Genomic DNA, 26,948 nt, shown 5'->3' with positions numbered 1-26,948 from the left:
TCTTTAGTATCTTACTTCCTAACTTAGCTCGCTTATTGAGCTGTTATATACACTGTCTGGAGATTCTTTTCTTCTCTCCCTTCTTATTCCTCCTACTCCATTCTTCATATGTTGTGTGTTTTGTTCTGTGCTCTTTTTAGGGGTGCTTCCATTTAGAGCAGTCCCTCTAGGATGCCCTGTAGAGGTGGTTTGTGGGAAGCAAATTCCCTCAGCTTTTGCTTGTCTGGGAATTGTTTAATCCCGCCATCATATTTAAATGATAGTCGTGCTGGATATAGTATCCTTGGTTCAAGGCCCTTCTGTTTCATTGCATTAAGTATATCATGCCATTCTCTTCTGGCCTGTAGGGTTTCTGTCGAGAAGTCTGATGTTAGCCTGATGGGTTTTCCTTTATAGGTGACCTTTTTCTCTCTAGCTGCCTTTAAAACTCTTTCCTTGTCCTTGATCCTTGCCATTTTAATTACTATGTGTCTTGGTGTTGTTCTCCTTGGATCCTTTCTGTTGGGGGTTCTGTGTAATTCCATGGTGTGTTCGATTATTTCCTCCCCCAGTTTGGGGAAGTTTCCAGCAATTATTTCTTCAAAGGGACTTTCTATCCCTTTTCCTCTTTCTTCTTCTTCTGGTATCCCTATAATACGAATATTATTCCTTTTGGCTTGGTCACATATTTCTCTTAGTGTTGTTTCATTCCTGTAGATCCTTTTATCTCTCTCTATGTCAGCTTCTATATGTTCCTGTTCTCTGGCTTCTATTCCTTCAATGGCCTCTTGCATCTTGTCCATTCTGCTTATAAATCCTTCCAGGGATTGTTTCACTTCTGTGATCTCCTTCCTGACATCTGTGATCTCTCTCTGGACTTCATCCCACTGCTCTTGCATTTTTCTCTGCATCTCATCCCATTGCTCTTGCATTTTTCTCTGCATCTCTGTCAGCATGTTCATGATTTTTATTTTGAATTCTTTTTCAGGAGGACTGGTTAGGTCTGTCTCCTTCTCAGTTGTTGTCTCTGTGATCTTTGTCTGCCTGTAGTTTTGTCTCTTCATGGTGATAGAGATAGTGTGCAGAGCTGGTACAAGTGGCTCCTGGAAGAGCTTCCCTTCTTGTTGGTTTGTGGCCTTCCTCACCTGAGAGAATAGCGACCTCTAGTGGCTTGTGCTGGGCAGCTGTGTGCAGACAGGGCTTCTGCTTCCTGCCCGGTTGCTATGGGGTTTATCTCCGCTGTTGCTGTGGGTGTGGCCTGGCTGGGGCTGCTCCTCCAAAATGGTGGAGCCCCATTAGAGGGGGAGTGGCCGGGAGGCTATTTATCTCCATAAGGGGCCTCTGTGCTCCCTGCTGCCCAGGGGGTTAGAGTGCCGAGAGATCCCCAGATTCCCTGCCTCTGGTCTAAGTGACCTGTCCTGCCCCTTTAAGACTTCCAAAAAGCACTCTCCAAACCAAAACAACAAGAGCAACAATTAGAGAGGGAACAGGAAAAAAAAAAAAAAAGGAAAAAACACTTGATTTTTTTTTTTTTGTCCTCAGGCGCTGGTCCCAGGCACCCGCTCACTGGTCCTGCTGCCCTGCCTCCCTAGCACCAGGGTCCCTGTCCCTTCAAGGCTTCCAAAAAGCACCCGCCCACTGGTCCCGCAGGGAAAAATGCACGATATTCTTTGTCCTCAGGCACCGGTCCCAGGCACCCGCTCACCAGTCCCGCCGCCCTGCCTCCCTAGCACCAGGGTCCCTGTCCCTTTAAGGCTTCCAAAAAGCACTCGCCAAAAAGAGGGAAAAAAAAGGGAAAAACGCGCGATTTCCTCCGTCCTCAGGTGCCCGTCTCAGGCACCTGCCCACCGGTCCCGCAGGGAAAAACGCGTGATATTCTTTGTCCTCAGGCACCGGTCCCAGGCACCCTCTCACCAGTCCCACTGCCCTGCCTCCCTAGCACCGGGGTCCCTGTCCCTTTAAGGCTTCCAAAAAGCACTCGCCAAAAAGAGGAAAAAAAAGGGGAAAAACGCACGATTTCCTCCGTCCTCAAGTGCTGGTCTCAGGCACCCACCCACCGGTCCCGCAGGGAAAAATGCGGGATATTCTTTGTCCTCAGGTGCTGGTCCCAGGCACCCGCTCACCAGTCCCGCCGCCCTGCCTCCCTAGCACCGGGGTCCCTGTCCCTTTAAGGCTTCCAAAAAGCACTCGCCAAAAAGAGAAAAAAAAAGGGGAAAAATGCGCGATTTCCTCCGTCCTCAAGTGCCGGTCCCAGGCACCTGCTCACCGGTCCCGCCACCCTGCCTCCCTAGCAACGGGGTCCCTGTCCCTTTAAGGCTTCCAAAAAGCACTCACCAAAAAAAAAAAAAAAAAAGAAAACCGCTCCGGTTTCTTTCCACCAGCCGGGAGCTGGGGGGAGGGGCGCTCGGGTCCCGCCAGGCCGGGGCTTGTATCTTACCCCCTTCGCAAGGCGCTGGGTTCTTGCAGGTGTGGATGTGGTCTGGATGTTGTCCTGTGTCCTGTGGTCTCTATTTTAGGAAGATTTTTCTTTGTTATATTTTCATAGCTCTATGTGTTTTTGGGAGGAGATTTCCACTGCTCTGCTCACGCCGCCATCTTGGCTCCGCCTCCTATATTTATAGTTCTACATCTGAAAGCTCTAAAATCCAAATACTTGATCAACCAGGGTCAATTTATGTTCCACCAGCAGTGTAGGAGGGCTCCCTCTTCTCCACATCCTTGCCAAAACTTGTTGTTTCTTGTCTTTTGGATAGTAGCATTCTGGTGGTATCTCATTGTGGTTTTGGTTTAAGGGCAATTGATTGAGATTTATGATTTTTTAAAGTGAAATCTTCTCTAAGTTCTTCAATATTAGAAGAAACAATAAAAGTTTAGATTTACTATATGTGTTATTTCTAAAATATCACTTTGTTGGAACTATAAGTATTTAAGAACAGTTCATTTGTTGACAGAAATTGAAGTCTTTAAAAGAGGAATTAAATTTATAGATATAGCTTCATGTGTTTGTGTTTATAATAAGAATAGGAGCAAACATTTGTTAAAGTCTCCTTTAAGAGAATTGTTAAAAGGTGTGCACTTTAAATGATTTGTAGATAAAATGATAGAATTTAACAACTAAATTTAAAGCACAGAGGCAAATCATGTTTTTTCACCATCTTGTCTCAGCTATTGCCTAGAGCAAAAGTCATTACCCTGCATGCATCTGCAGAAGATTGAGCGAAGTCCTCAAAGAGTCCTTGAAGGCTTCATGGACATGTGGGATCAGTAACCTTAGGACTGGTGGTTGGATCATAGGTGGTAGGAACAGCAGCAGAAGACCCCACCTCTGTGCTTCCCGCCATGTCTGTCTCCCTCACAGGTCCTCTGCAGTAATGATAAGCATCCCCAAATGGCATATTTGTAACCTAATGGCTAATAAATATAAATAAATGTATGTACCTTAATGTGTAGCTCTGGTAGGAAGGGTGTCCCCTGCCCAGGGCAAGTTCTCTATAAATCCAATGAGATTGAAGGAAGACAAGGGAAAGGATAGGTTGGGGATTACTAGGTTTATTTCTCATGGCTCAGTCTCTCTCCTGCGGTACTCCCTCTCCGAACCCCAGCTGCTCTGCTCTCTCTTCCACCATGCTCCAAGTCCTCCCTCTCTGGCCCTGGCTCATTCCTTCCCCTGACCCTCCTTCCAGGAGGGACTCCGTGGGCAGATCCCTGATGACTGGTGGGCATCTGGCCAATTACGTAGCAGGAATGGAGGGGAGGAAAGAATGGCTGCTATTCTCCACCCCTTACCGGAGCTGCTCTGCCATGGTAAACATCACATTGATATGCAAACAGGTCCTTATATGCATATCACTATCCAGGCCAGGTAGGGATTCTGGTTGAAAACTTGTCTTTACCCAACAAGTAGTTTTAGGAGGGAAGCAGCTACCCTGTAATAAGACAGCATTACATATCAGTAGTTAGACAAAGAAAAAGCCTCAAGAAACTGCATGTCTAACACGTGCTTCATACCTTTGAATGCCTATATTGTAGGTACCCTTTTCAAGTAGGCTTTTAGAAGTCGGCTGACTTATGAGTACAAATCCCACCCCCCTTCACCTGCTGTGTCTCATAACTTAGCCTCTGGAGGTCATGAATGTTAATGAGATCACCTCTCTCATGCTGATGTCACAGGTGTGTTTTCCTTTACCTGAGCCTGGGGCCCCTCCCCTGTTCTAACATCACAGAACCTCTCTGTCCTCACTACCCTCAGGAATTCTTGGAGGGGAATCTTAGTTTGTACTCATAGAAATGAAAGCCTGTTGCTTTGAGGAACTGAGCTAATGATACCTGTTCTCCACTTGGTGGTTAATGCCTGCTTCTTTATTTTCTGCAGTATAGTTGTTTGTCTGTTTTTTGTATATTTTATTTTTTTCTGATTTTCCATAAAAATTTTTTCTGTGTGATTGCTGCATTTATTTTATTAAATTATAGTTGATAGACAGTATTATATTGGTGTCAAGTATGCAACATAGTGATTTGATGGTTCTCTACATTACCCCAACTAGTGTAGTTACTGTGTCAACATAGAAAGGTGTTACAGAACTATGGATTACATTCTCTATGCTGGCCTTTCATCCCCTTGACTAATTTAGATTATGATTGAGATTTTTTGCATCTTTATCCCCTTCACCTATTTCACCCACCACTCCAACTCCTCCCCTATGGTAACCATCAGTCACTTCTCAGGGTCTGTGAGTCTACTGCTGTTTTGTTCATTGTGTTTTGTTTCATTTTTAGATTCTGTTCATAAGTGAAATAATGTTATTTGTCTTTCTCTGCCTGACTTATTTCACTTAGCATAACACCTTCTAGGTTCACCCATGTTGTCACAAATGACAGTATTTCTTTTTTATGGTTGAATGACATCCATTGTGTATATGTACCACCTCTTCTTTATCCATTCATTGATTGATGGACACTTGGGTACTTCTATATCGACTATTGTAAGTAATGCTGCCATAAACATGAGTGCATAGATATTTTTGAATCAGAGATTTTGTTTTCTGCAGTACAATTGTTTTAAATGCCAAAGTCTTAAATGCTAAATCTGCTGTGTTATCCCATCGTCCCTCCCTCCCAACCCCCTGAAGCCAACAGTATATATGGTGATCTTAATTCAGCAGGACAGCATAGGTCTGGCTAAAACATAAGGAATATCATCTTTCTTATTCTTGACAGAGGCACTAAAAAAAAAAAAGTGAAAGTAAAAGGCAGCTTCTATGTTCTGAAGTCCCATCTTAGTTCTGAAAGAACTTTGAAGAATGCCAGATTGTAGATATAACTGCCCTCGGGGTGGTGTGAAGGAGGAAGACAAGGAGCAGGGGATGAGCTGTGCTGTGCTAAGCACTGTAGACGGAGAATGTGCCCTTGCATGTGGGACCATGGAGGACAGTAAAAACGTCACTCTAAATATCAAAGATCCTTCAGGTCAGATTTCAAACAACCCAGCTGAACCGTTATGCTGGACAATTCTTAGCACAGCGCTTAATAGTTGAAAATTTTATTTTCCTTTATTAAAACATCACTGATGCTCTCTAGTCCTCAGGTTTTATAGGGAAGTAGTGAAAGAGTAGCTTGGTGTCTGCCGTTGCACTGTTTAATAACATTTATGGGGGCTTTAAGAATTTTTAATAATGCTATGAGTCAACTAGAACACAAATCTACACTACAACTGCAAAAGTAAAATGCTTCCATGGTGACATCTTCTAGAGGTCTAGGGAATAAAATATGTTCTAGTTCTCCAAATCAGTGATTCTCAAAGCATGGTCCCTGGACCATCAGCATCAGGAACACTTGAAAGCTCATTAGAAATATAAATTCTGGAACTCTACCCGAGATTTACTGAATCAGAAAATCAAAGTGTTAGGCCCTGTAGTCTGTGTTCTGACAAGCCTGTTGGGTGACTCTGAAGCATCTTATTTGAGAACCACTGGTTTAGGACAGTGGTTTTCAGTCAGAGGTGATTTTGCTTCCAGGGGACATTTATTGGTATCTGAAGACGTTTTTAATTGTCATGACTGGGATGGAGGGTGTCACTAGCATCTCGTGTGTGGAGGCCTGGATCCTGCTAAACATTCTGCAGTGCACAGGACAGCCCCACCACAGTGAACTTCCAGTCAAAGATGTCTGTTGTTCCGAGGCCAAGAAATCCTGCTCTGAACTGAGCCTTCACTTCCTTGGCTGGCTAAGAAATTAAACCTCAGTTATTGTGTACATGTGGGGGGGAATTCATTCCCCGTGCCATAGCCTAATTGCAGGCATAGGTGGACCAAAGGGGACCACGTTCTTAATCCACGTGACTCCCTTCATTTCAGTGCTTCCTGCTGCCCAGCGCTGAGGCTTAGTGCTGTTTCTCCTGAAATGTCCGGTGGGAAACTCCCAGCTAACCTGTACCTACCAGGAAGAACCTCTTTCCATACCCACAAACTGGACTCTCCCATGAAACAGTTGTCTGACCTGCACTGAATTCAGGCTTCCTGAATGATGTCTGAGGTCAGTGGAGCAGTAGGTGTCCGCGCTGTGCTGTACACCCCCTCAACTGTTGATGCATATCCACCCCCTGGGTCTGGAGGCTCCCATTTCCCTTCTCTAGCAGCTTACCCAGTGCTTTCCCTGTCACGAACCACTTATCTTCAATGGGTACAATCAAACATGATCTCTCTTTATTATTTGTGTGGGTTTGGAAAGCTTTGCTTTTAGGCACAACACTGAGTCATTTTCCCTGGTGTGGGAGTGAGGAGACAAGCAACTATCAGTCTTTACTTAATAACTCTTTCTGCTCCATCATGTGTTTTATATGTAACCTAATATATGTATTCGTGAATAATATATTTCATGTACCTATAAAGCAGCAGTCAGAGGAGATTATCTGGGCTCCTAATAAGAACTAATGAACAGGATCCACTTGCTGATCACTAAGGGAAAGGCCATAGAAGAGAGAGGAATAAGTCAGAATGCCCAGAAAATATTACCCACCCCCAGGAAGATTTGGCAAGGCTCTGCCAGTCCATGCACTGGGAGTTCAAGGAGAAGGCATCTGAGCAACATGCAGCTGATGATGGAATGGGACAGAGATCTGGGGAGTGTGGGGAGCTCCTCTAGGTGGGGCCACTGCCAGAGAACATGGCTGCCTCCATAGGTACAGGTTAGGGAATCCTATCAGCAAGGCCTGGTTCCATTGGCTACTCATGGTGCTTCCCCAGCCCTCACAGCTTTACTGATGATTACAATGACAATTTATTCTTTCTGTCCACCTGTCTCCTCCTCCAGTCAACGGTCCAGGCCCTTGTGACACCATCAGGAAGGGGTTCAGGGCTGCTTCACAGAGGCACACAATGCCACTGGTTCCAGCTACAGGCCATGGGGATATGATTGTGCCTGTGACTCACTGACTGCATAATTTTGTTACTCTTGTCTGTGTGAGAATAGATGGGGAAGCCGAGTTTGTTCAGACTTTGGGTCTGGGTATAGATGACATAGGATATCAGGCCCAGGTTCCGGTACTCAGGCAGGGTACCAGCCATCCGCATCTCTCCTGTGTAATCCATCAGGGACCAGGACACGGGGGTCCCCTCGGGCCCCAGCAGACAGAAGTTGGGGAAGGTCCGGATGCAGCGCTGGATGAATCTCTTGCTCCGCTCATTGCCACCAAAGTGCCAGAATTCATTCACCATGGCAGCATGGGTAACATCCAGGGATGAGAGCTTAAACATTTCTTGGTCGCTACAGAGGTTGCAAGAAAAGAGTAAAGTCTGAGTATGGAGGTTTATGTTTTTCTTACTTTTGTTGCCCTGAGAGGCAGAGTAGGCAGGGGAAATAACAAAATGCAGTCTTGGTGTCTGGGTGAGCTTGTGATGACAGAGGGTTAGAAAGAAAACCAGTGTTGGAAGGAGTGAGCAGCGAGGGAAAACCAGGGACATGAGAAAGGAAAGGGTGGAGTATTTAAGCAGGAGAGGAACATGGTCTGAATTACCTTTTTGTCAAAAATGATTCCGGTGCTTTAAAGAACGCCAAGGCCGGCGTGAAAGCAGGGAGAGAGGCTGGGAGGCTACTTCAGTAATGAGGGGTGTGAGCAGTAGAGTGACTTTTATCAAACTCACATGGCCTTGGGTTTGCTACTTCTGGTCAATAGCTTGTCTACATCCATCATGGAAGGAGCCAGTTTCTTTATTGTCTCAGCCATCATATAGAGAAAACACTGTGTGAGCTTGGCTTGTGAGGATTTACTGGCTGCAAGATTTTGTATCACCTCATCCAGGCTGGGCTGTGAACCTGTTTGGGACAGAAGGAGAGATGCGGTGACGTGAGTACAGTCTATGGAGAAGCTCTCCAGCGGATTTACAGTCAGAAAACCTTGGCTCTGGGCTTGGTGCTGCTGCTTTGTGACCTGGGCCACGTGGTCAGGATTTGTGCAGTTTTACCTGTTTTACGTAAGTGAAAATGTGCCCAGAAATTCATTCAACCACAGTCATGCCATTAGTGGTAATACCAAGACAATGACAAGTTTTCTGGGCTATGTAATCATGTAGTTTCGATAATCAAAGGAGATGCATAAAAACATGGTAGCCGACATCTACTGTGCACTTATTACATTCCCAAGTGTGGTAGGATGTTGCAGCAGTGGGGCCACAATTTGCGCCACATCTCCTTGTATCCATTCCCTGGAACAGTTTCCTCCTTCACTGCAACAGACCTTGGCCATATGACTTGGCTTTCACCACACTGGATGCAGGGAGAAGCTTAAAAGCTTGCACCCTGGGACTTGCCCCTTCTTTGTGCTCCTGATTACCTTAAGACAAACACAACATGAATAGGCTGAGGCTAGCCAGCCGAGGACAGATGCTCTTACTGTGCTGTCACCATAGCAGCCAGCACTGACAGCCAGAGTAATCACTCAGATGGGTGAGTGATGCCGTGTTAAAGCAACCAGCCCATAGCACACCCATCAGTTGGCTGCAGCTGAGTAAACCCTCAGGAGACCAGCAGAACTGCCTTGGAAAATACAACCTGAATTGCTGAGTCCTAGAATTGTGAGGTTTGCCATGCAGCAAAAGTTAACTGATACATTGACAGGTCTAAGCAATTCCTATTCAAGATTTCATTTAATCTTTTCAGTGTCCCTGTGTGTTAGGTACCATGATTATCCTTGTTCTTGTATATGGAATCATGATCTCAGAGAGGATAAATCATGGGACTAGGATCACCTAGCTAGTAACAGGCAGAGATCACCTTAGGGCGTCTGAGTCCAAAGGGCATGCTTGTAACCAGGGCAGTTGTCCTTCAGGATCTGGCAGGTGCTTTATGGCATGAGTTGTCATTCTTATTGCAGTAATGGAAAGCTTAGGGGAATCTCTGCCCTGGCACCCAGTCACCCTAAGGGAGCCTGGATATGTATGCAAAATATGCAATAAATCCTTGGCTATCAAGGAATTATGTTATGGGTCCTTCTATGAACTTTGCAAACTTTAAGGGTATTTTTCCCCCCTTTACAGGTATATTTGCAGCTGACTCAAAATATAGACAGCAGGCTGAGGGTCTGCAGCTTGGGAGGAGATATGAGTCATGGGGAAAATTGTTCAGGACAGAGAAGTGAGTCAGCACACATCCCATCCCTCTTACTTACTTTGGATCTGCAAATGCTGTTTCCAGTTGATGACTTCCGGGGAGCCCAGGAATTCCTGACTGTTCTTGGGGTCCTTGGAGTAGATTTGGTAACTATTGGTGTAGTGATCAAAATCATCTGTCATCTCCTGTTATTGTCAGGAGAAGGGGAATATTCCTTTTATTTCATGATTTGGGAATGCTTTTTTTTCTAAATTCCATTATGCTATCATATTTTTAAGTACTCACATATTTTTATTGGTGCATTATAATTATTTCTGAAACACTTAAACCATAGTTCAAGATGACAGATTCAGGTATTCATTTTAAGATGGAAAATGGCAGAACAATACTATTATCTACCCATATATTACATTAAAACTATGAACATAATATTAAATTTGGTTATACATCTCTCTGGATTAAAATAATCCACATTTAAACCAATTAGAAATTTGAATCCCCTCAAATTATTAAATAACAGATGAGATATTGGGAGGAAGGAGACACAGGAAAATATTACCACAACTATGCAGAATTAGAAAGGTTTTTAAATCTTTGGAAAATGTTGCACAAAAATACACTCATAAGTCAACAATAATACCACTAACACATGTTGTTCCTTAAGCCCACATTGAAGATAAAAGATCAGATAATTTTATTTCAGTTCAGTTTTTATTATTAATATAAATTTCTTCATTTTACCTATTGTTTAATTTAGTGGGTTTAAAATAGCTTTGTATTTGCATGAAAGGTATAATATTTGTATTTTTATAAATTTATAATTTTACTGGATGTTTTAAAATAAGCTTTGTAATGTATTTACTATTTAGTTTCACCAATTTTTTTTTGAGAGGGCATCTCTCATATTTATTGATCAAATGGTTGTTGACAGTTAACAACAATAAAATTCTGTACAGGGGACTCAATGCACAATCATTAATCCACCCCAAGCCTAATTCTCATCAGTCTCCGATCTTCTGAAGCATAACGAACAAGTTCTTACATGGTGAACAAATTCTTACATAGCGAATAAGTTCTTACATGGTTAACAGTACAAGAGCAGTCATCACAAAAACTTTCAATTTTGATCTCTCATTATGAACTATAAACAATCAGGTCAGATATGAATATTCGCTGGATTTTTATACTTGATTTATATGTGAATCCCACATTTCTCCCTTATTATTATAATATTATTATTATTATTATTTTTAATAAAATGCTGAAGTGGTAGGTAGATGCAAGATAAAGGTAGAAAACATAGTTTAGTGCTGTAAGAGAGCAAATGTAGATGATCAGGTGTGTGCCTATAGGCTAAGTATTAATCCAACCTAGACAAGGGCAACAAAACATCCACTGATGCAGAAGATTTCTCTCAAAACAGGGGGTGTGAGGTTCTAAGCTTCACCTCTGTTGATCCCCAATTTCTCACCTGATGGCCTCCCTGCGACTGTGCCTGTCTTGGGTTGTTCCTCCCTTGAGGAATCTTACCCGTCTCTGGCTAACCAGTCATCTTCCGGGGCCATACGGGAAATGTAAAGTTGGTAAGTGAGAGAGGAGCAATATTGTTTGAAAAGGTTAGCTTTTTACTTCTTTGCAGATTTATGCCCTGTGGGTTTTATGCCCAGCATTTGTCCTGAGGTATCTTTACCACTTGGAAGAATTATGATACTCGGTAAATTCGATGAGGCACGAATTCTATTTAAGGGTTGTAATTAGGAAGGAAGAAGAAAAGCTATAGAAGTAGCGGATGGAAGAAAACATGGGAATATTGGTTATTTCTTTGACATATCTTCTTGTAGAGTAACTTAAGCATGTATAGGTTTTAAACTACTAATTAAATTGCACACACACATTAACATAATAGGAATACAGCTACATAACCAAAGCAGACCTACAATTACCAGCCATCTCCAGTGAAACCAAGAAAACCAGTTAGGCACCCTAAGCATTTATGAAAACTTATCTATGATATGATGGATATTGTCTAAGTGAATTTGAATAGTTGGAGAAAAATCAGACAATTTAAAACAACACATTCCTGGGAACTGTTCACATCCCTTATGTTCTTTTAACAGTAGATAAGTCTGTAGTCTCAAGATTTAGGAGCGCTGCAACTTGCACTTCTCCTTAATCTTGGTTGAGTTCCAACAGTATAGATCCAGTCATCACCAATTTTTAAGTGTTTCCCCAAGTTGTATACAGAAATTCTAGTATTGTAAGTCCGCTTTTTATAATCATCCTAATTCAGTGTCCTGTTTCAGACCTTCGTATCTCTGCCCTTGCTATTTTCTCTTAGCAAAGTCCCCTTTTCCCTGTCAGCCTAAGAAGCAATACATTTATCTACAATCCAGTTCATATGAAACCACCACAAAGAAGTATCTCTAACCTGATCCTTCAAACTCCATGTCCCACTTCTGTAGTTGAATCTGCTTTTGCCTGTGTTATTTCTGTTACACATCTGCTGTTCTTGCACACCTCACACTGAGTGCAAGAACAGCGCATTCAGGCGCATGATAGGCACGCAGCAAGTAAGAACACAGAAGCATGTTCATTCTACCTCAAACACCTTACCTGCTCCTGAGGGCGGATAACCACTGTATTGAAATCAGGCCACTTGTCTACCAGGGCTTTTACCTTGAAGGGGTTTCCCTGGTTCATGTGGAAGACGGTCCCGTAAACCTGCAGCATCCAGAGAAAGTGAGAGAGTCATTGTTAGGAAGGGATGGGAAAGAGCCTCGCTTGGTCAGGACAAGGATTATTTCTATGAAATGAAATTTTATGGTGGGAAAGGGACAAATAGGACATTGAGGCCAAACCATCTTCACGTACACATTTTTTTAAACCTCAGACAAGAAGAGCTTTTTCTCTCCATCCAATATGAATTGCATACATGCATATAGTGAAAATTAGAACAAATAAATTGATGATTTTAAGAACACCTCTCTTTATTTTAGGACTTAATGTTATCTTTTTCCAGACTTCTATTCATACACAAAGAGATATACAATTTTACAAAAATAAATTAATCTGGTACATGGTGTTTGTCCCTGCTGAATATGTTATGGGCATATTTCTAGGTTCATAAACACAGGATTCCTCATTTATTTTCTAATGGCTGCATAATATTCCATTATGTGGATGTCCCACAGTTCATGTACTTGTTTGCCTATTGATGGTCATTTCAGCTGTTTCCAGTGTTTCAGTTTAACAAATAATTCTTCACAGAGCATGCCTGCACAGAAATCTTTGCATGGGCACCTGAAACTTTCTTAGGATATTCAGAAGGGTAATTTCTGGTTCAAAGGTTATACACATGTTTAAAACTCCTTAACATATATGTTCACATTACCTTCTGGAAAGGTTCAGTGAACTTCCCACCCAAAGGCAGAGGCTACAGCATAGTGCTCAAGAAAATGGGCTGAGGGGACTCATAGTCTGGATCCTGTCTTGGATTCCCCACCCCCACCATGTTGTATAGGCTGTAAGAAAGAGGAAGAAGGGGAGAGAGAATGAATGAGAGTAAGCCTGTGGACATTAGATGTCCCTGTGGTTTGGGGGTTGGGGAATCCTGCAGTGGATACCAGCATGGAAACTGGATATGAAAGGTCAAAAAGATGGTGTACACTTTCATGATTTCCACCACTGACAGATGATGACCAAGGACTATGTCTATCTTTCCATCCTGCCGCATGCTAACATCAAGTCGATGCTAAACCAGGGAGAAAGAAAAAAAATCTCTCTAGGTTTATTGAGTTTATCTGAATTCTGTTTTCAGCCGTGAGTGGAGGCTTGATATAGAAATTCACTGTAGTTTGGCAAAATATAGATGTTAATTTTTTACACATTTTCATTTGGGACTTGATTTGCTCTATGCTCTTATCCATTACAAGATCTGAAAATAATGTGGAGCTGTTATTTTTTCTTATTCCCATGGCCTAAATCACTAAAACTCTTTTTTTTCCTGCTGAACTCAGAACAGGCAAGACAGCTACTCAAGAATGACTCAACTGTAGTTGACACAGATAATAAAATGTATTTATCATCCAACACATAGAAGAATGGATGGATTTTTTGAGACGCAAGTGAGTATTGATTTCTATGTTATACTTACATTAAAAGAACCTGGCCTACAAATATTCTAGATTTCAATTAGGGGAAAATATATATTTTTAATATGTAACAAACAGAAGAATTCTAACCCTTCATGAAAGTTGAAGAGCCCAGAGGGCCACCTTATCTTACTGCAGAGATGCTCCAAGAAAGAACACTTGGGAAGCACCAAATTCTCTCAAAATGTTTAGGGTCCACTTAATACAAGCAGGAAAGAGAAATTTATGTCAGAAACTTCTACACTACAGAGCATGGAAGAAAACCTTTAAAAGCTTGAAAAAAATTTTTTCTCTGCACTTAGGATTACAGTTTTATTTTATTTTTAAATTGAAATATAGTCTAATTGAAATACAGTTTACATTATATTGGTTTCACATATAAAATGCAGTGACCACACAACTGCATACATTGGTAAATGCTCACCAGGATGTGTAGTTGCTTCTGTCACCATAGAAATGTATTCCAATATATTGTCTATGGTAGCTTGAAGAGTTTTTAAAAACAGCTCCTCAGCAAGTGCCCATATGGTGTCTAACTGATGTAATCTCCAAAGTAAATTGACTGTCTCTCTGAGAGGTTGCCTGGATCTTAAAGATTATCAAGCAAAAGCAGTTAAATATTAGGTAACAGAGATTAATGTTAGCAAGAATCTACCAAAGTGGGTGACTTTAGTTTCAGATTAGTTTATTTGAAGTAATTTTTTATAGCAATTAAAGAACAAGGTGAGTTGTTTCATTAATCTATTATAAATAAATAAAAGTTATGGTGAAAAGAGATTAAAGATGGCAGCATGAGAGGTGAGACAGAGACCTCCTCCTAAAACCACATATAATATGAAAATAAAATTAACACAACTAATCCTGAAAGAGAAACAGGAAAGAAGACTGGGCCAGACTGCATACAACTGAAGGAAAGAACAGAGCTCATGGAACAGGGTAACATACCAAAGCTGTGACCTGGCAGAACCCAAGCCCTTCCCCCACCCCAGCTAACCAGCAGGAGGAAGAGAAATGGAGTCGGGAGGGGGTGGAGGCCTGGGACTACTGAACACAGCCCTGGAGATCTTCTCTGGGAGCACAAACCTACATGGCATGGTGCTCTGGTGATTAGTGGGATTGGAAAACTAAGACAGGCAGAACACCTAGAGAGAATGAGATTCCACCCCACCTGCTTATGGAAAACAGGGACCCATATCCAGCTGCTCTGGGTGGGCAATCAGAGACTTCCTAAAAGCAAGAGGGCTGCTAAAGGGACAAGGATTGCACAGAGCTTACTACTCAGGAGAAAGGACAGGTAGACAAAATTGTCCAGGTGCACTCTTCCCAGAAGGTTGGGAACTTACAGGATCATCAGGCACTCCATCCCTCTGGCTGGCTATGCAGCTTCAAGGACCCCACTGTGATATGCAGCCTGCTGCACCTTCCTCCAGGCCAGTCTGCACCTGGCTGGCAAACCAGCAAACCTGCCCAGGTGTCAGGCCATCCACAGGGAAGGCCAGTCCATAGCAACTACAAATGCAAAGCATAGAGGCTTGCACCTATGTGTTCAGCCAACTAGTTCTGGCAGCGGAGACAGGCATAGCGGCCAAGAAGCAGGAAACAGCTCATTCCTCACCCCAAGCACCAGCATCTCTCCCACGCAACCCCCAACATCGCTTCAGGGACTGGGCAGCTCCAGAGAGTAGAGCTTCTGGGCACTAGGGGGCATCACATACAAATATGAAATGTCAAAGGGACCTGGTTCAAAGCAAAATCTCACAAACACCAGAAAAAGGATCGAGTGAGACTGAACTAATCAATCATCCTGAAAGAGTGTTCAAAATAAAAATCATAACCATGCTCATGGAGGTACAGAAAAATATTCAAGAACTCAGGAATGAATTTAGGATGGAAATCCAATTGTTGAGGAACACAAAGGAGGGTTTTAAAAGCAGATTACATATGGTGGAGGAGACAATAAATGAAATAGAAATTAGAGAAGAGGAATATAAAGAAGCTGATGCACAGAGAGAAAAAAGGATCTCTAAGAATGAAAGAATATTGTGAAAGGTGTGACCAACCCAAATGGAACAATATTCATATTATGGGAGTAGCAGAAGAAGAAGAGAGGGAAAAAGGATAGAAAGTGTCTTTGAGGAAGTAATTGCTGAAAACTTCCCCAATCTGGAGAAGGAGATAGTCTCTCAGGCCATGGAGGTACAGAGATCTCCCAACACAAGGGACCCAAGGAAGACAACACCAAGACATATAGTAATTAAAATGACAAATATCAAGGATAAGGACAGACTATTAAAAGCAGCCAGAGAGATAAAAAGGATCACATACAAAGGAAAGCCCATGAGGCTATCATCAGACTTCTGAGCAGAAACCTTACAGGCCAGAAGGGAGTGGCATGACATATTTAATGGAATGAAGCAGAAGGGCCTCAAACCAAGAATACTTTATCTCACAAGATTGTCATTTAAATTTGAAAGAGGGATTAAAAAATTTCCAGATAAGCAAAAACCAAGAGAATTTACCTCCCACAAACCATTTCTAGAGTGTATTTTGGAGGGACAGCTATAGATGGAAGTGTTCCTAAGGGTAAATAGCTGGTAGAGATGATCATGTGGTTTTTCTCCCTTCTTTTTGTTGATGAGGTGGATGATGTTGATGGATTTTCTAATATTGTACCATCCTTGCATCCCTGGAATAAATCCTACCTGATCATGATGGATGATCTTTTTTATGTATTTTTGAATTCAGTTTGCTAATACTTTGTTGAGTATTTTTGCATCTATATTCATCAGGAATATTGGTCTGTAATTTGTTTTTTTGTGGTGTTTATTACCAGAGGTAATAAAACCACAGTAGAGAAAGTAGAACAGTTAATTACTAAGCAAATGAAAATTAAATCAACTACCCCTAAAGTCAGTCAAGGGATAGGCAAAGAATACAGAATATGATACCTAATACATAAAGAATGGAGGAGGAAGAGAGAGAAAAGAATCTTTAGATTGTGTTCTTAATAGCATACTAAGTGAGTTAATTTAGACTCTTAGATAGTAAGGAAGTAACCCTTGAACCTTTGGTAACCATGAATCTAAAGCCTGCAATGGCAGTAACTACATACCTATTGATAATCACCCTAAATGTAAATGGTCTGAATGCACCAATCAAAAGACGTAGAGTCACTGAATGGATAAAAAAACAAGACTCAAGTATATACTGACTACAAGAGTCTCACTTCAAACCCAAAGACATACACAGACAAAAAGTGAAGGGATGGAAAAAGATATTTCATGCAACTAATAGAGAGAAAAAAGCAGGAGTTGCAGTACTTGTATCAAACAAAATAGACTTTAAAACAAAGAAATTCATAAGAGGCAAAGAAGGACATTACATAATGATAATGGGTCAATCCAGCAAGAGGATATAACCATTATAAATATCTGTGTACCCAACACAGGAACACCTACATATGTGAAACAAATATCAACTGAATTACAAGGGGAAATACAATGCAATGCATTCATTCTAGGAAACTTCAACACTCCACTCACTCCAAAGGACAGATCAACCAGACAGAAAATAAATAAGGAGACAGAGGCACTGAACAACATACTAGAACAGATGGACCTAACAGACATCTATAGAACTCTCCACCCAAAAGCAGCAGGATACACATTCTTCTCAAGTGCACATGGAACATTTTCAAGAATATATCATATACTAGGCCACAAAAAGAGCCTCAGTAAATTCAAAAATATTGTAATTATACTAGCCAGCTTCTCAGACCACAAAGGTATGAAACTAGAAATAAATTACACAAAGAAAATGAAAAACCCCACAAACACAAGGAGTCTTAACAACATGCTCCTAAATAACCAGTGGATCAATGACCAAATAAAAACAGAGATCAAGCAATATATGGAGACAAATGACAACAATAATTCCACACCACAAAAATCTGTGGGATGCAGTTAAGGCTGTGCTAAGAGGGAAGTATATTGCAATATAGGCCTACCTCAGGAAAGAACAACAGTCCCATATGAACTACTACAAAGCCACAGTAATCAAGACAATTTTGTACTTGCACAAGAACAGACCCATAGACCAAAGGTACAGATTAGAGAGTCCAGATATAAATCCAAGCATATATGGTCAATTAATATACGATAAAGGAGCCATGGATATACAATGGGGAAATGACAGCCTCTTCAACATGTTTTGGCAAAACTGGACAGCTACATGCAAGAGAATGAAACTGAATTATATCTCTCCCCATCCACAAAAGTAAACTCAAAATGTATCAAAGATCTGAATGTAATTCATAAAAGTGTAAAACTCTTAGAAGACAACATATGCAAAATCTCTTGAATATAAACATGAGCAACTTTTTCCTGAATGCATCTCCTTGAGCAAGGGAAACAAAAGCAAAAATGAATACATGGGACAACATCAAACTATAAAGTTTCTGTAGAGCAAAGGACACCATCAACAGAACAAAAAGGTATCGTACAGTGGGAGAATATATTTGTAAACAATGTATCTGACAAGGGGTTAACATCCAAAATACATAAAGAACTCATATGCCTCAACAACCAAAAAGCAAATAACCTGATTAAAAATTGGGCAGAAGATATGAAGAGACAATTCTCCAAAGAAGAAATTCAGATGGCCAACAAACACATGAAAAGATGCTCCACATCACTAGTTATCAGGGAAATGCAAATAAAAACCACAATGAGATATCACCACACACCAGCTAGGATGTCCAGTATTGAACAGACTAAGAACAACAAATGCTGGCGAGGATGTAGAGAAAGGGAAACCCTAGTACACCTCTGGTGGTAATGTAAGCTAGTTCAACCATTGTAGAAAGCAGTATCGAGGTTCCTCCAAAAACTAAAAATAGAAGTACCATTTGACCCAGGAATTCCAGTCCTAGGAATTTACCCAAAGAATATAATTTCTCAGATTCAAAAAGACATATACACCCCTATGTTTATTGCAGCACTATTTACAATAGCCAAGATATGGAAGCTACCTAAGTGTCCATCAGTAGATGAATGGATAAAGAACAGGTGGTACATATACACAACGGAATATTATTCAGCCATAAGAAAGAAATAAATCCTACCATTTCAACAACATGGATGGAGGTGTACAATATTATGCTCAGTGAAATAAGCCAGGTGGAGAAAGACAAATACCAAATGATTTCCCTCATTTGTGGAGCATAACAATGAAGCAAAACTGAAGGAACAAAACAGCAACAGGCTCACAGACACCAAGAAAGGACTAGCGGTTACCAAAGGGGAGGGGTGGGGGTGGTTGGGAGGGAGAAGGGCACTGAAGGGTATTATGACTGGCACACATGGTGTTGGGGGGTTCATGGGGAGGACAGTGTAGCACAGAGAAGGCAAATAGTGTATGGCATCTTTCTGTGCTGATGGGCAGTGACTGGAATGAGGTATTGGGGGGAACATAACAATATGGGTAAAGGTAGTAACCACATTGTTTTTTCATGTGAAACCTTCATAAGAGTATATATCAATAATACCTTAATAAAAAAAAAGAAAGTGATGCCATGTGATCCACAAATAAAATACTCATATTTTTCTCCTTTGTAACTGCAAGTAAGGCATTAACCAATCTATTAGGGATGGAGGGTGGTGAATGCATTTATCTTATCTGAAATGAATGCATCTCATAGGAGTGTCTTATAAAAGAGTAGAAATTTAGTTTCTATTTCTACAAAAAAAGTTTCAGGGACTAACAATTTTCTTCTAAGTACACACACACACATACATATATCACACACACACTCACAGGATTATAATTATAATCACACCTTATTTTGTTGGGTGCTTAAGAAAAACACAAGCAAAGACCTGAGCCTGTCATTAGAGTTGCACTTGTGCAGTTCTGGATGTAGGTATTTATGTGTATGTGTTAATTAACCCTGAGATTGATGATCAGTCGCACTGTGTTAAGGGAGATAATTTAAGTCAAAATAGGAATTGACTTACATTATTATTAATGTCAAAGAAGCCTCACGATGGTTAACCTCTCATCTGGCAAGTGTTCTTTTAGGGAGGACAAGTTAAGCATTAGCAGGTAATCTCAACCAACTTTGGAGGAGAACTCGGCAGATTTCCAGTGCTATTGTGGAAGGTTTCTTTGAAAAGGGCAAGTGAATGCTTTTTGAATCACAGAGCCCAGAGCACAGGGCAGTGTAAGGTCTCAGGCATTCCTGTCTTTATGCCACTAATAGCATTGCAACTCACTATTTATATAATGCTGGGCAAATTGCTTAACTGAACCTTCATCTTCTCATTAGTGACATGGACATAATAGCACATATCTTGCAGAGAGGTCATGCAAATCAAGTGAGAGAAAACACGCAGTAGTGCCTGGCACAGAAAGAACGTTTCTGTCACTCTCCTCAAAAGTTTTGATCGGTACCTTTAAGGATTCAGGGAGGCTTGTCCTCAAGGATTTCCCCAGCGTCTGAAGCATCTGGGCACTGTGCACTGCAAACATCGTGGAAGATAGCCTAGCCTGGAGAGGGAACCAAGAAAAAGGTAGGAATGAGAAGACCTGGAGGTGTCTCGGAAGCAGGAGTAGCAATTTCTATGCCAATGACCGGGTCCCTTTTCAGTGTCTCCTCCTTGTGGCCTTCACTTACGTCTTCACGAGCTCCAAGGAAGGATGGGACTGGCAGAACGCACAGGGGGCACTTTCTGAACACTTTAATTCACTTCCTTACACTTCGAGGAATTCTGGCTGTTATTTTCACTTTAGGTTAACTAACGTGTTTAAAATATATATATACCATCTTTTGGAATTTAGTTGCTATCAGTGATTCTTCTGAGTCCACCAGTAATAATCCACGTAACCTCAGAAAAGGAACTCAGCCACTCTGGGCCTTGGGTTCCTCAGAGGTAGATGGGATAATAGCACTGTGCAACTTGTAGAGGTTTTGTGAGGATTAAATGAGTAACCAGATGCTTAGAAGAGCCTGCCATGTAGTAAGCAAAATATTTTGTTGCTACTTCCTTTCCTCCTCCTCTCTCCTCCCTTACCCTCTCCTATTCCCCCCTGCTCCCCGCTTGAGTTAAAGTGCTGCATATTGCATGATATTTTGATACAGTCTTTTTTTAAACACAGGGCATGTTGACAGGGTCTCAACTGTAAATAACTATTTTTTTAATTGCCAAGTTATAGTCAAGCTGCTCCTCTCACCCTATTACTGAGCCTTACCCTATTTTTGAGCCTCCCTCCATCTCCAAGCCTCCCTCTTGGATCTGTGATGTGTATTGTTCACATTACCAGGTGGTAGTACTAAAGAGGCATTTTTATGTGTTTGACTCATTTCATAAAATTGGGATTACCAACACATTCCATAAAATCTCAGCTACGTTAAAAAGGAAGAGAAGAGAGTGTCACAGTACCCTATTTCAGGTGATCTTTGGAGGAGTACAAAGTTACTTCTAAGCAGAGGCACCCAAGAAGTGTGCTGAGAGGATGTTGCATTAACTCCGGCCGTGTGTGAGATGTCATGCTCCGGGCCAGAGCCGGGTGGCTTTGTGAATGTAGAAGGGCAAGTTCTGGCCAAGAGATGGTCCCCGGATCTGGATTTACCTCTCTACCTTAAAAAAAAATGACAAAACTAAAGAATGCAGATGAAACAACACTTCCATATGTTTGGACATCAGGCAGCACGGAACTGTGGTCCCTGAGGAAAGCAAGACAGAAACCGTGAGCCTTGGGACTGCATCAGCTTGCTGTTTGGTGGCTGCAGCTCAGGGAAGTGGACTCTGGTCAAAGCACAGGGGCCTGACTGACTTAAGCCAAGACTGGAGTTGGGGGAGGCAGGGTGGAGTTTCAGAGAGAGAGAGAGAGAGCTGGAGATCAGGGAAGAGCCATTTCCCAGTCTTTGGTTAGTCACTGATCTGTGTAAGGGGAAACTGCCTTGGACTTTATCATAGGAAAGAATCACCTGAAAGCAGTAGGTGAAAATCTTTCTATAGGTCAGAATGACTTCTTAATCCATGGCCTGCAGAGTGAATGTTGTGTTTGCAGGCATGGAAAGAACATTAGCCTTGTCCATCCCCGTCAGAGCTCTTGGGTGACCAGGTCCACTGTGAATGAGCAGTAATATTTTGAAAAGTATCTTTTTTTCTTAGTAGTAGGTCTCAACAGTGGGCTTCCAATACTCAGGAAACCGTATTTCCTGTCAAGCAGATGTGTTGTTCATCCAGGCTTTGTTGCTCCATTTTATAGAGCTCAGCAGAGTAGGATTGGCAAAACTCTTAAGAACCCTTGGATTTGCAGAACAGTAAATAACCTATTGGTTATTTACTCAATGGTAAGTCAGCAGCTGCATGAGCTTCTAACAGGAGAGTCAGCTTGCTCTTTGAAACTCTGAAGCCATTCATCAGCTTTGAAGGCATCTCCATTCTAGTTATTAAAATCCTAGATGGTGTCTTCTTTCAGTATAAGGCTGTTTTGTCTACATTGAAAATCTGTTGTTTAGTGTGCCCACCTTCATTCATGACCTTAGCTAGATCCGGATAACTTGCCGCAACTTCTGTATCAGCACTTGCTGCTCCACCTTGTACTTTTATGTTGTGGAGATGGCTTCTCTCCTTATACCTTGCAAACCAGCGTCTTCCAGCTTCGAACTTCTCTTCTGCAACTTCCTCACCTCTCTCAGCCTTCACAGAATTGAGGAGAGTTAGGGCCTTGCTCTGGATTAGGTTTTGGATTAAGGGAATGTTGTGGCTAGTTTGATTTTCCACTCAGACCAATAAAACTTTCTCCATCTCAGCAATAAGACTGTTTTACTTTCTTATCATTGGCGTGTCCACTGGAGCAGCCCTTTTCATTTCCTTCCAGAACTTTTCCTTTGCATTCACACTTGGCTGACTGTTGGCACAAGAGGCCAAAACTTTGGCCACCTCAGCTTTCGACATGCCTTCCTAACTAAGCTTAATTATTTCTAGCTTTTTTCTGAAAGTGGGAGACATGTGACTCTTCATTGGAACTCTTAGAAGCCATTGCAGTGTTAATAATTGGCCTACAATCAATATTGTGTTTCAGGGAATAGGGAGGCCTATTGTAGAGAGGGAGGGAGATGGGGGAATGGCCAGTTGGGAGAGCAGTCAGAACACACACAACGTTTATTAGGTTCATTGTCTTATATGGGCGCAGTTTGTGGCATCCCAAAAGAATTAACAGTAGTAACATCAAAGATTTTATCAGCAAATGTGGCCAAACACCCCTCTCTCCAGGTAACAAATGGCTGCTACTATATTACTGTTGCCCTCCTGCTTCATGGAAAGAAATATTAAATAGACTTGCAAAGCTTCGTGAGAGGATCCAAGCCACAGCAAACCCATGCTTTCCCAAATCACCTGCCAAGCCCCACATGACACACTCGTACTGAGAGGCATCACATTTCTCCATGATGTGCTCTCTCTCTTGTGGTGACAGGCAATAAACCAAACTTGTTGGGTTACAGGTATGTTCCACTTGGTCTTTGCCTAGAAGTTATTGACAAACTTAAGTGTTTAGCTCTGAGGCATCGGTTCCTACCATATTGTTCTTTGTCCACTTAGACTTGCCGTGACTCAGGACCTGCTTTTCCGCTTGACTCCTCCGGACTGCAGTATGTCAGGATGGTCGTGAAAGGTTTGGATTTGCAGAAGTGGAACCAGTGTTGGTTTGTTTCTGTGGGAAGACTTTTCTAGGTTACAAAGATTTCGCTATGTTTTGGGGTCCTGCTGTTCAACACGTTGAGCAATGGATGGACTGGTGAATGTTCCTAATTTTCCCATGTGTGTGTCCTCTGTCTCCTTCCTCAATCCTTGTCAATCTGTTGAGGGGTAAATAAAAAAACAGTTGCTTAATTTCCCCTTGAATCTCCTTCATGATGTGAGGAGGAGGGACTTGGCCAGAGGAGGGAGGCTGTGGCCTGCCTTGACCATTGCTGCTGAGCTTATTAAAGATTCACTTGGGAAATATAAATGTCATCTTCTTTACCACCTGGCTGTGATTTATCTTCCTAGACTCTTCTGTCACTACTCCCCACCACATAAGATGACAGGACATTTCTTCAGTACAGAGTCTGCTTTAGCACTCTGGCCTTTCTGCATTTTATCCTCTGGTTGGAATTCCCTAGTTTCATTCTTCTTACTTTCGTAGACTGTAAACTCCTCTGGGGCAAGGAGTTCATCGTATTTATTATCCTATCCGTTATGACTATCACTGATTTCTGGCACATTGTGTTCCTTCAATAAATGAATAGTGAATGAGTAAAGGCATGAAATGCTTGTATTAATCTCTGTCTAGTCACTCCACCTTCCAAAGGCATAGATTCGTTAGCTCATTCCTTCTTTCAATCATCATATATGTATTGAGTACATAATATAAGCTGGACATGGGGACGGTTTTCAGTACTTTGCCCTAAGTTACGTCTTGAAGAAAAGTCCAGACCAGAGTAGAGGCATCCTTGTCTTAACATCTGAGGGTCTCAGGACTATAAAAATAGAACATTTCTGAAGGCTAATCTTCTCTTTTATCTAGAGGTAATTCACAAGGAAGTTACACAAGTATAAGATGCACTGTAGAGTTTGATGTCGAATCTGTGGTGTCAAATTTGTGTTTCCTGAAAAGTGTAGAGTTCGGAACCACCCTCCAAGACTGTACACACGTGCTAATAGACAAGCATGGTGCCCAAAAACGGGGCAGCCTGAAAATGGCAGGGACAGAGATTCTTCAGGAGATCTGACACGCTTACTGTGAGCTCACGGAACTGGACCAACGTCCTTGACAGTGAACTTCAGAACCTTTGGCCCAGTCATTCCAGTCACAGAAATTAATCCAAAGAAAACAATTCAAAAAAGAAAAAAGCTGTAAACAGAGTTTGGTAAAGCCACGCAAACATAATCCAAGGACTGAACAAAATCCCAATATCCAGCAATAGGCAAAAGTAATATAAAATATGATCTTTCAGGGAAATGCAGCTCTCAGACATTAATGTACTACCTATACATATGGACACATGATAGTGTGTTAAAGTGAGAAAATGTAGGAGATAAAGCAATGTACATACCATGTATATGCATATAAGTTTAAGAGAGAACACAGACAAAAAAATAAGATCTTGGTAGTAACAGTATCGTAAAATCTTTAAACTAAATTTGCTTATTATGTGATTTGAATAAACAATAAATCTGGTCTGTATTTTTGTCCTTACTCATTTACTTATTTCCTCTCTGACTTTAGGTACAGATCTTCTTATCAGTCATTTAGAGAAAAAACCTGACTACCTTGTAATATAACCAGAAGGATTAAATACAGTAATGACGGTCTCTAGACATTCAGCGGTCCATTCACCACCAAGTGCCCAGGTCTTTCCTAGTTCATTTACTAGTTCAGATCAGAAACTTGTAAGAGTTTTTCATAGCACCTAACAAGTTGCTACTTGCAGAGTAGATGCCGGATATAGTTGACCCTTCAGCAACACTGGTTTGAAAGGTGTAGGTCCATTTAATACGTGAATTTTTTTCAATAAATATATTGAAACATTTTTTGGAGGATTGCAACAATTTCAAAAATAATTTCTTTTCTCTAGTTTACTTTATGGTAAGAATACAGTATATATATATAACATATCAAATACATATTAACCAACTGTTTATGTTATTCATAAAACTTCTGGTCAATGGTAGGCTATTAGGAATTAAGATTTTGGGGAGTCAAAAGTTATGTCCAGATTTCTGACTGCATGGGTGGTCAGCACCCCTTACCTCCCCAGGTTTTTCAAGGGTCAACTGTATATGTTTCTTAGCTTAAGTTTATTCATTTTCCATTGATATGTTTACTATTATATTCTGAGCATAACACAATATGAGCATTTTGATTTGCCTCACTTGAGTGGAGAGGATATCATTAAGGAATGGTTATCTTTTTAAATGTTTTTGGCACAAGTCCTCACCTGGAAAGCTGTCTCCACACCAATCTCTGCAGGTGTTCCCAGGAACAAATGAAGAGGAATAGACTTCTAGGTGGTGAAGTTTCCCTTCGATACAGTCAGTTCAGCTGGGCTTGCAGAGTGTGTTTAGGTATGTCTCTTCCAGAAATTGCTGAGCGGAGGCTTGTACTGTGGATCTTGTACTACAGCAAACAATTCTTGGCATCAGCTTTTGTGAAATCCAGCCCTTTTTCTCTGGGTCTTATGCTGGCGGAGCTGAATCAGCAGGATTGGGAGGCAGACAGTGTGCCCTCTCCGCTTCTCTTTATGAAATACAATGCTGCTCTTTCCTCCAACAGGTCCTTCTGTCTCTCTGCAAAGCAGAGCTGCGTGAAACCAAGAGGCGGTCCCTGAAAAGTGGATCACACTGTGCAAACAATACCTTCTTCCTCCACTTCCCATTCTCCGGTACCTACGATAAGAGCAAGGCTTAACAGATGGGGATGCGGTCTGATTTGCAGAGTCTGATCTCTTTTCTCACACATATGCACAAAATAAATTATTTGTGTGGAGTCACTAAAGCTGTTAGGGTCCTCCTGTTTTAGGATGAGCTGTTCCCTCTCCCCTGCCCATTCTGAGGCTGCAGTTAAATACCTGACAATGATTCAAAGCATCTCTTTAATAGAGAAGGAAACTGGCTCCGTGTGGCTGAACGGATAGAATGTTTTTGTTGTTGTTATTAAATGTACATCACAGTGGTTCAGCAGTCCCCCTCCCCTCCCCCTTGGTAACCTCCAGTCACGTCTCAGTGCCTGTGAGACTGCTGTTTGGTTCCTTCTCTTTTGCTTTTCCACAAAAAGTGAAATTATATGGTATTTGTCTTCCTCTGCCTGGCTTAATTTCACCGAGCATAATACCCTCTAGATCCATCCATGCTGTTGCAAATGGCAGGATTTCTTTTCCTTTTATGGCTGAATAATATTTCATTGTGTATATGTACCACGTCTTCTTTATCCATTCATCTATTGATGGCCACTTACGTTGCTTTGAACAGATAGAATTTAAACCCAGTACCTTTCACTCCAAAGTGCCTGCTACTCCGTATTAACACTTGCCCAGCCATCTTCAGAAAAGAAAGGAGGATCCATAGGAAAGATATTTCAATTCCTAACTCCTTGGTGTGAAACAGCCAAGGAGGAAAGTGATGCCATCTGGGTCCTTGTCCTCGTCACCCATGCCTTTGTATGCCA

At 41.6% G+C, this 26,948-nt stretch overlaps 1 protein-coding gene across 2 annotated transcripts; it reads right to left on the bottom strand.

Annotated features, from left to right (window-relative positions):
* Positions 1-6,658: 6,658 nt before the first annotated feature.
* LOC108409953 (glycine N-acyltransferase-like) lies at positions 6,659-26,078 on the bottom strand. 2 transcript variants are annotated; one of them, XM_037004381.2, is made up of 6 exons: positions 25,723-26,078; positions 20,184-20,279; positions 12,196-12,303; positions 9,641-9,767; positions 8,118-8,289; positions 6,659-7,740 (listed from the first exon to the last, which is right to left on the bottom strand). In XM_037004381.2, exons 2-6 carry the CDS (start codon positions 20,259-20,261, stop codon positions 7,338-7,340), a joined length of 888 nt encoding a protein of 295 aa, XP_036860276.2. In that variant the 5' UTR covers positions 20,262-20,279; positions 25,723-26,078; the 3' UTR covers positions 6,659-7,337. The 2 variants fall into 2 exon arrangements, with proteins under 2 accessions (XP_036860276.2, XP_036860275.2); XM_037004380.2 differs by lacking the exon at positions 25,723-26,078 and adding an exon at positions 23,319-23,441.
* Positions 26,079-26,948: the final 870 nt, after the last annotated feature.

The sequence above is a fragment of the Manis javanica genome, chromosome 11 (genome assembly GCF_040802235.1).
Source record: "Manis javanica isolate MJ-LG chromosome 11, MJ_LKY, whole genome shotgun sequence".
In the NCBI taxonomy this organism is placed as follows: domain Eukaryota; kingdom Metazoa; phylum Chordata; class Mammalia; order Pholidota; family Manidae; genus Manis; species Manis javanica.
This window is presented reverse-complemented; position numbering and strand designations above follow the sequence as displayed.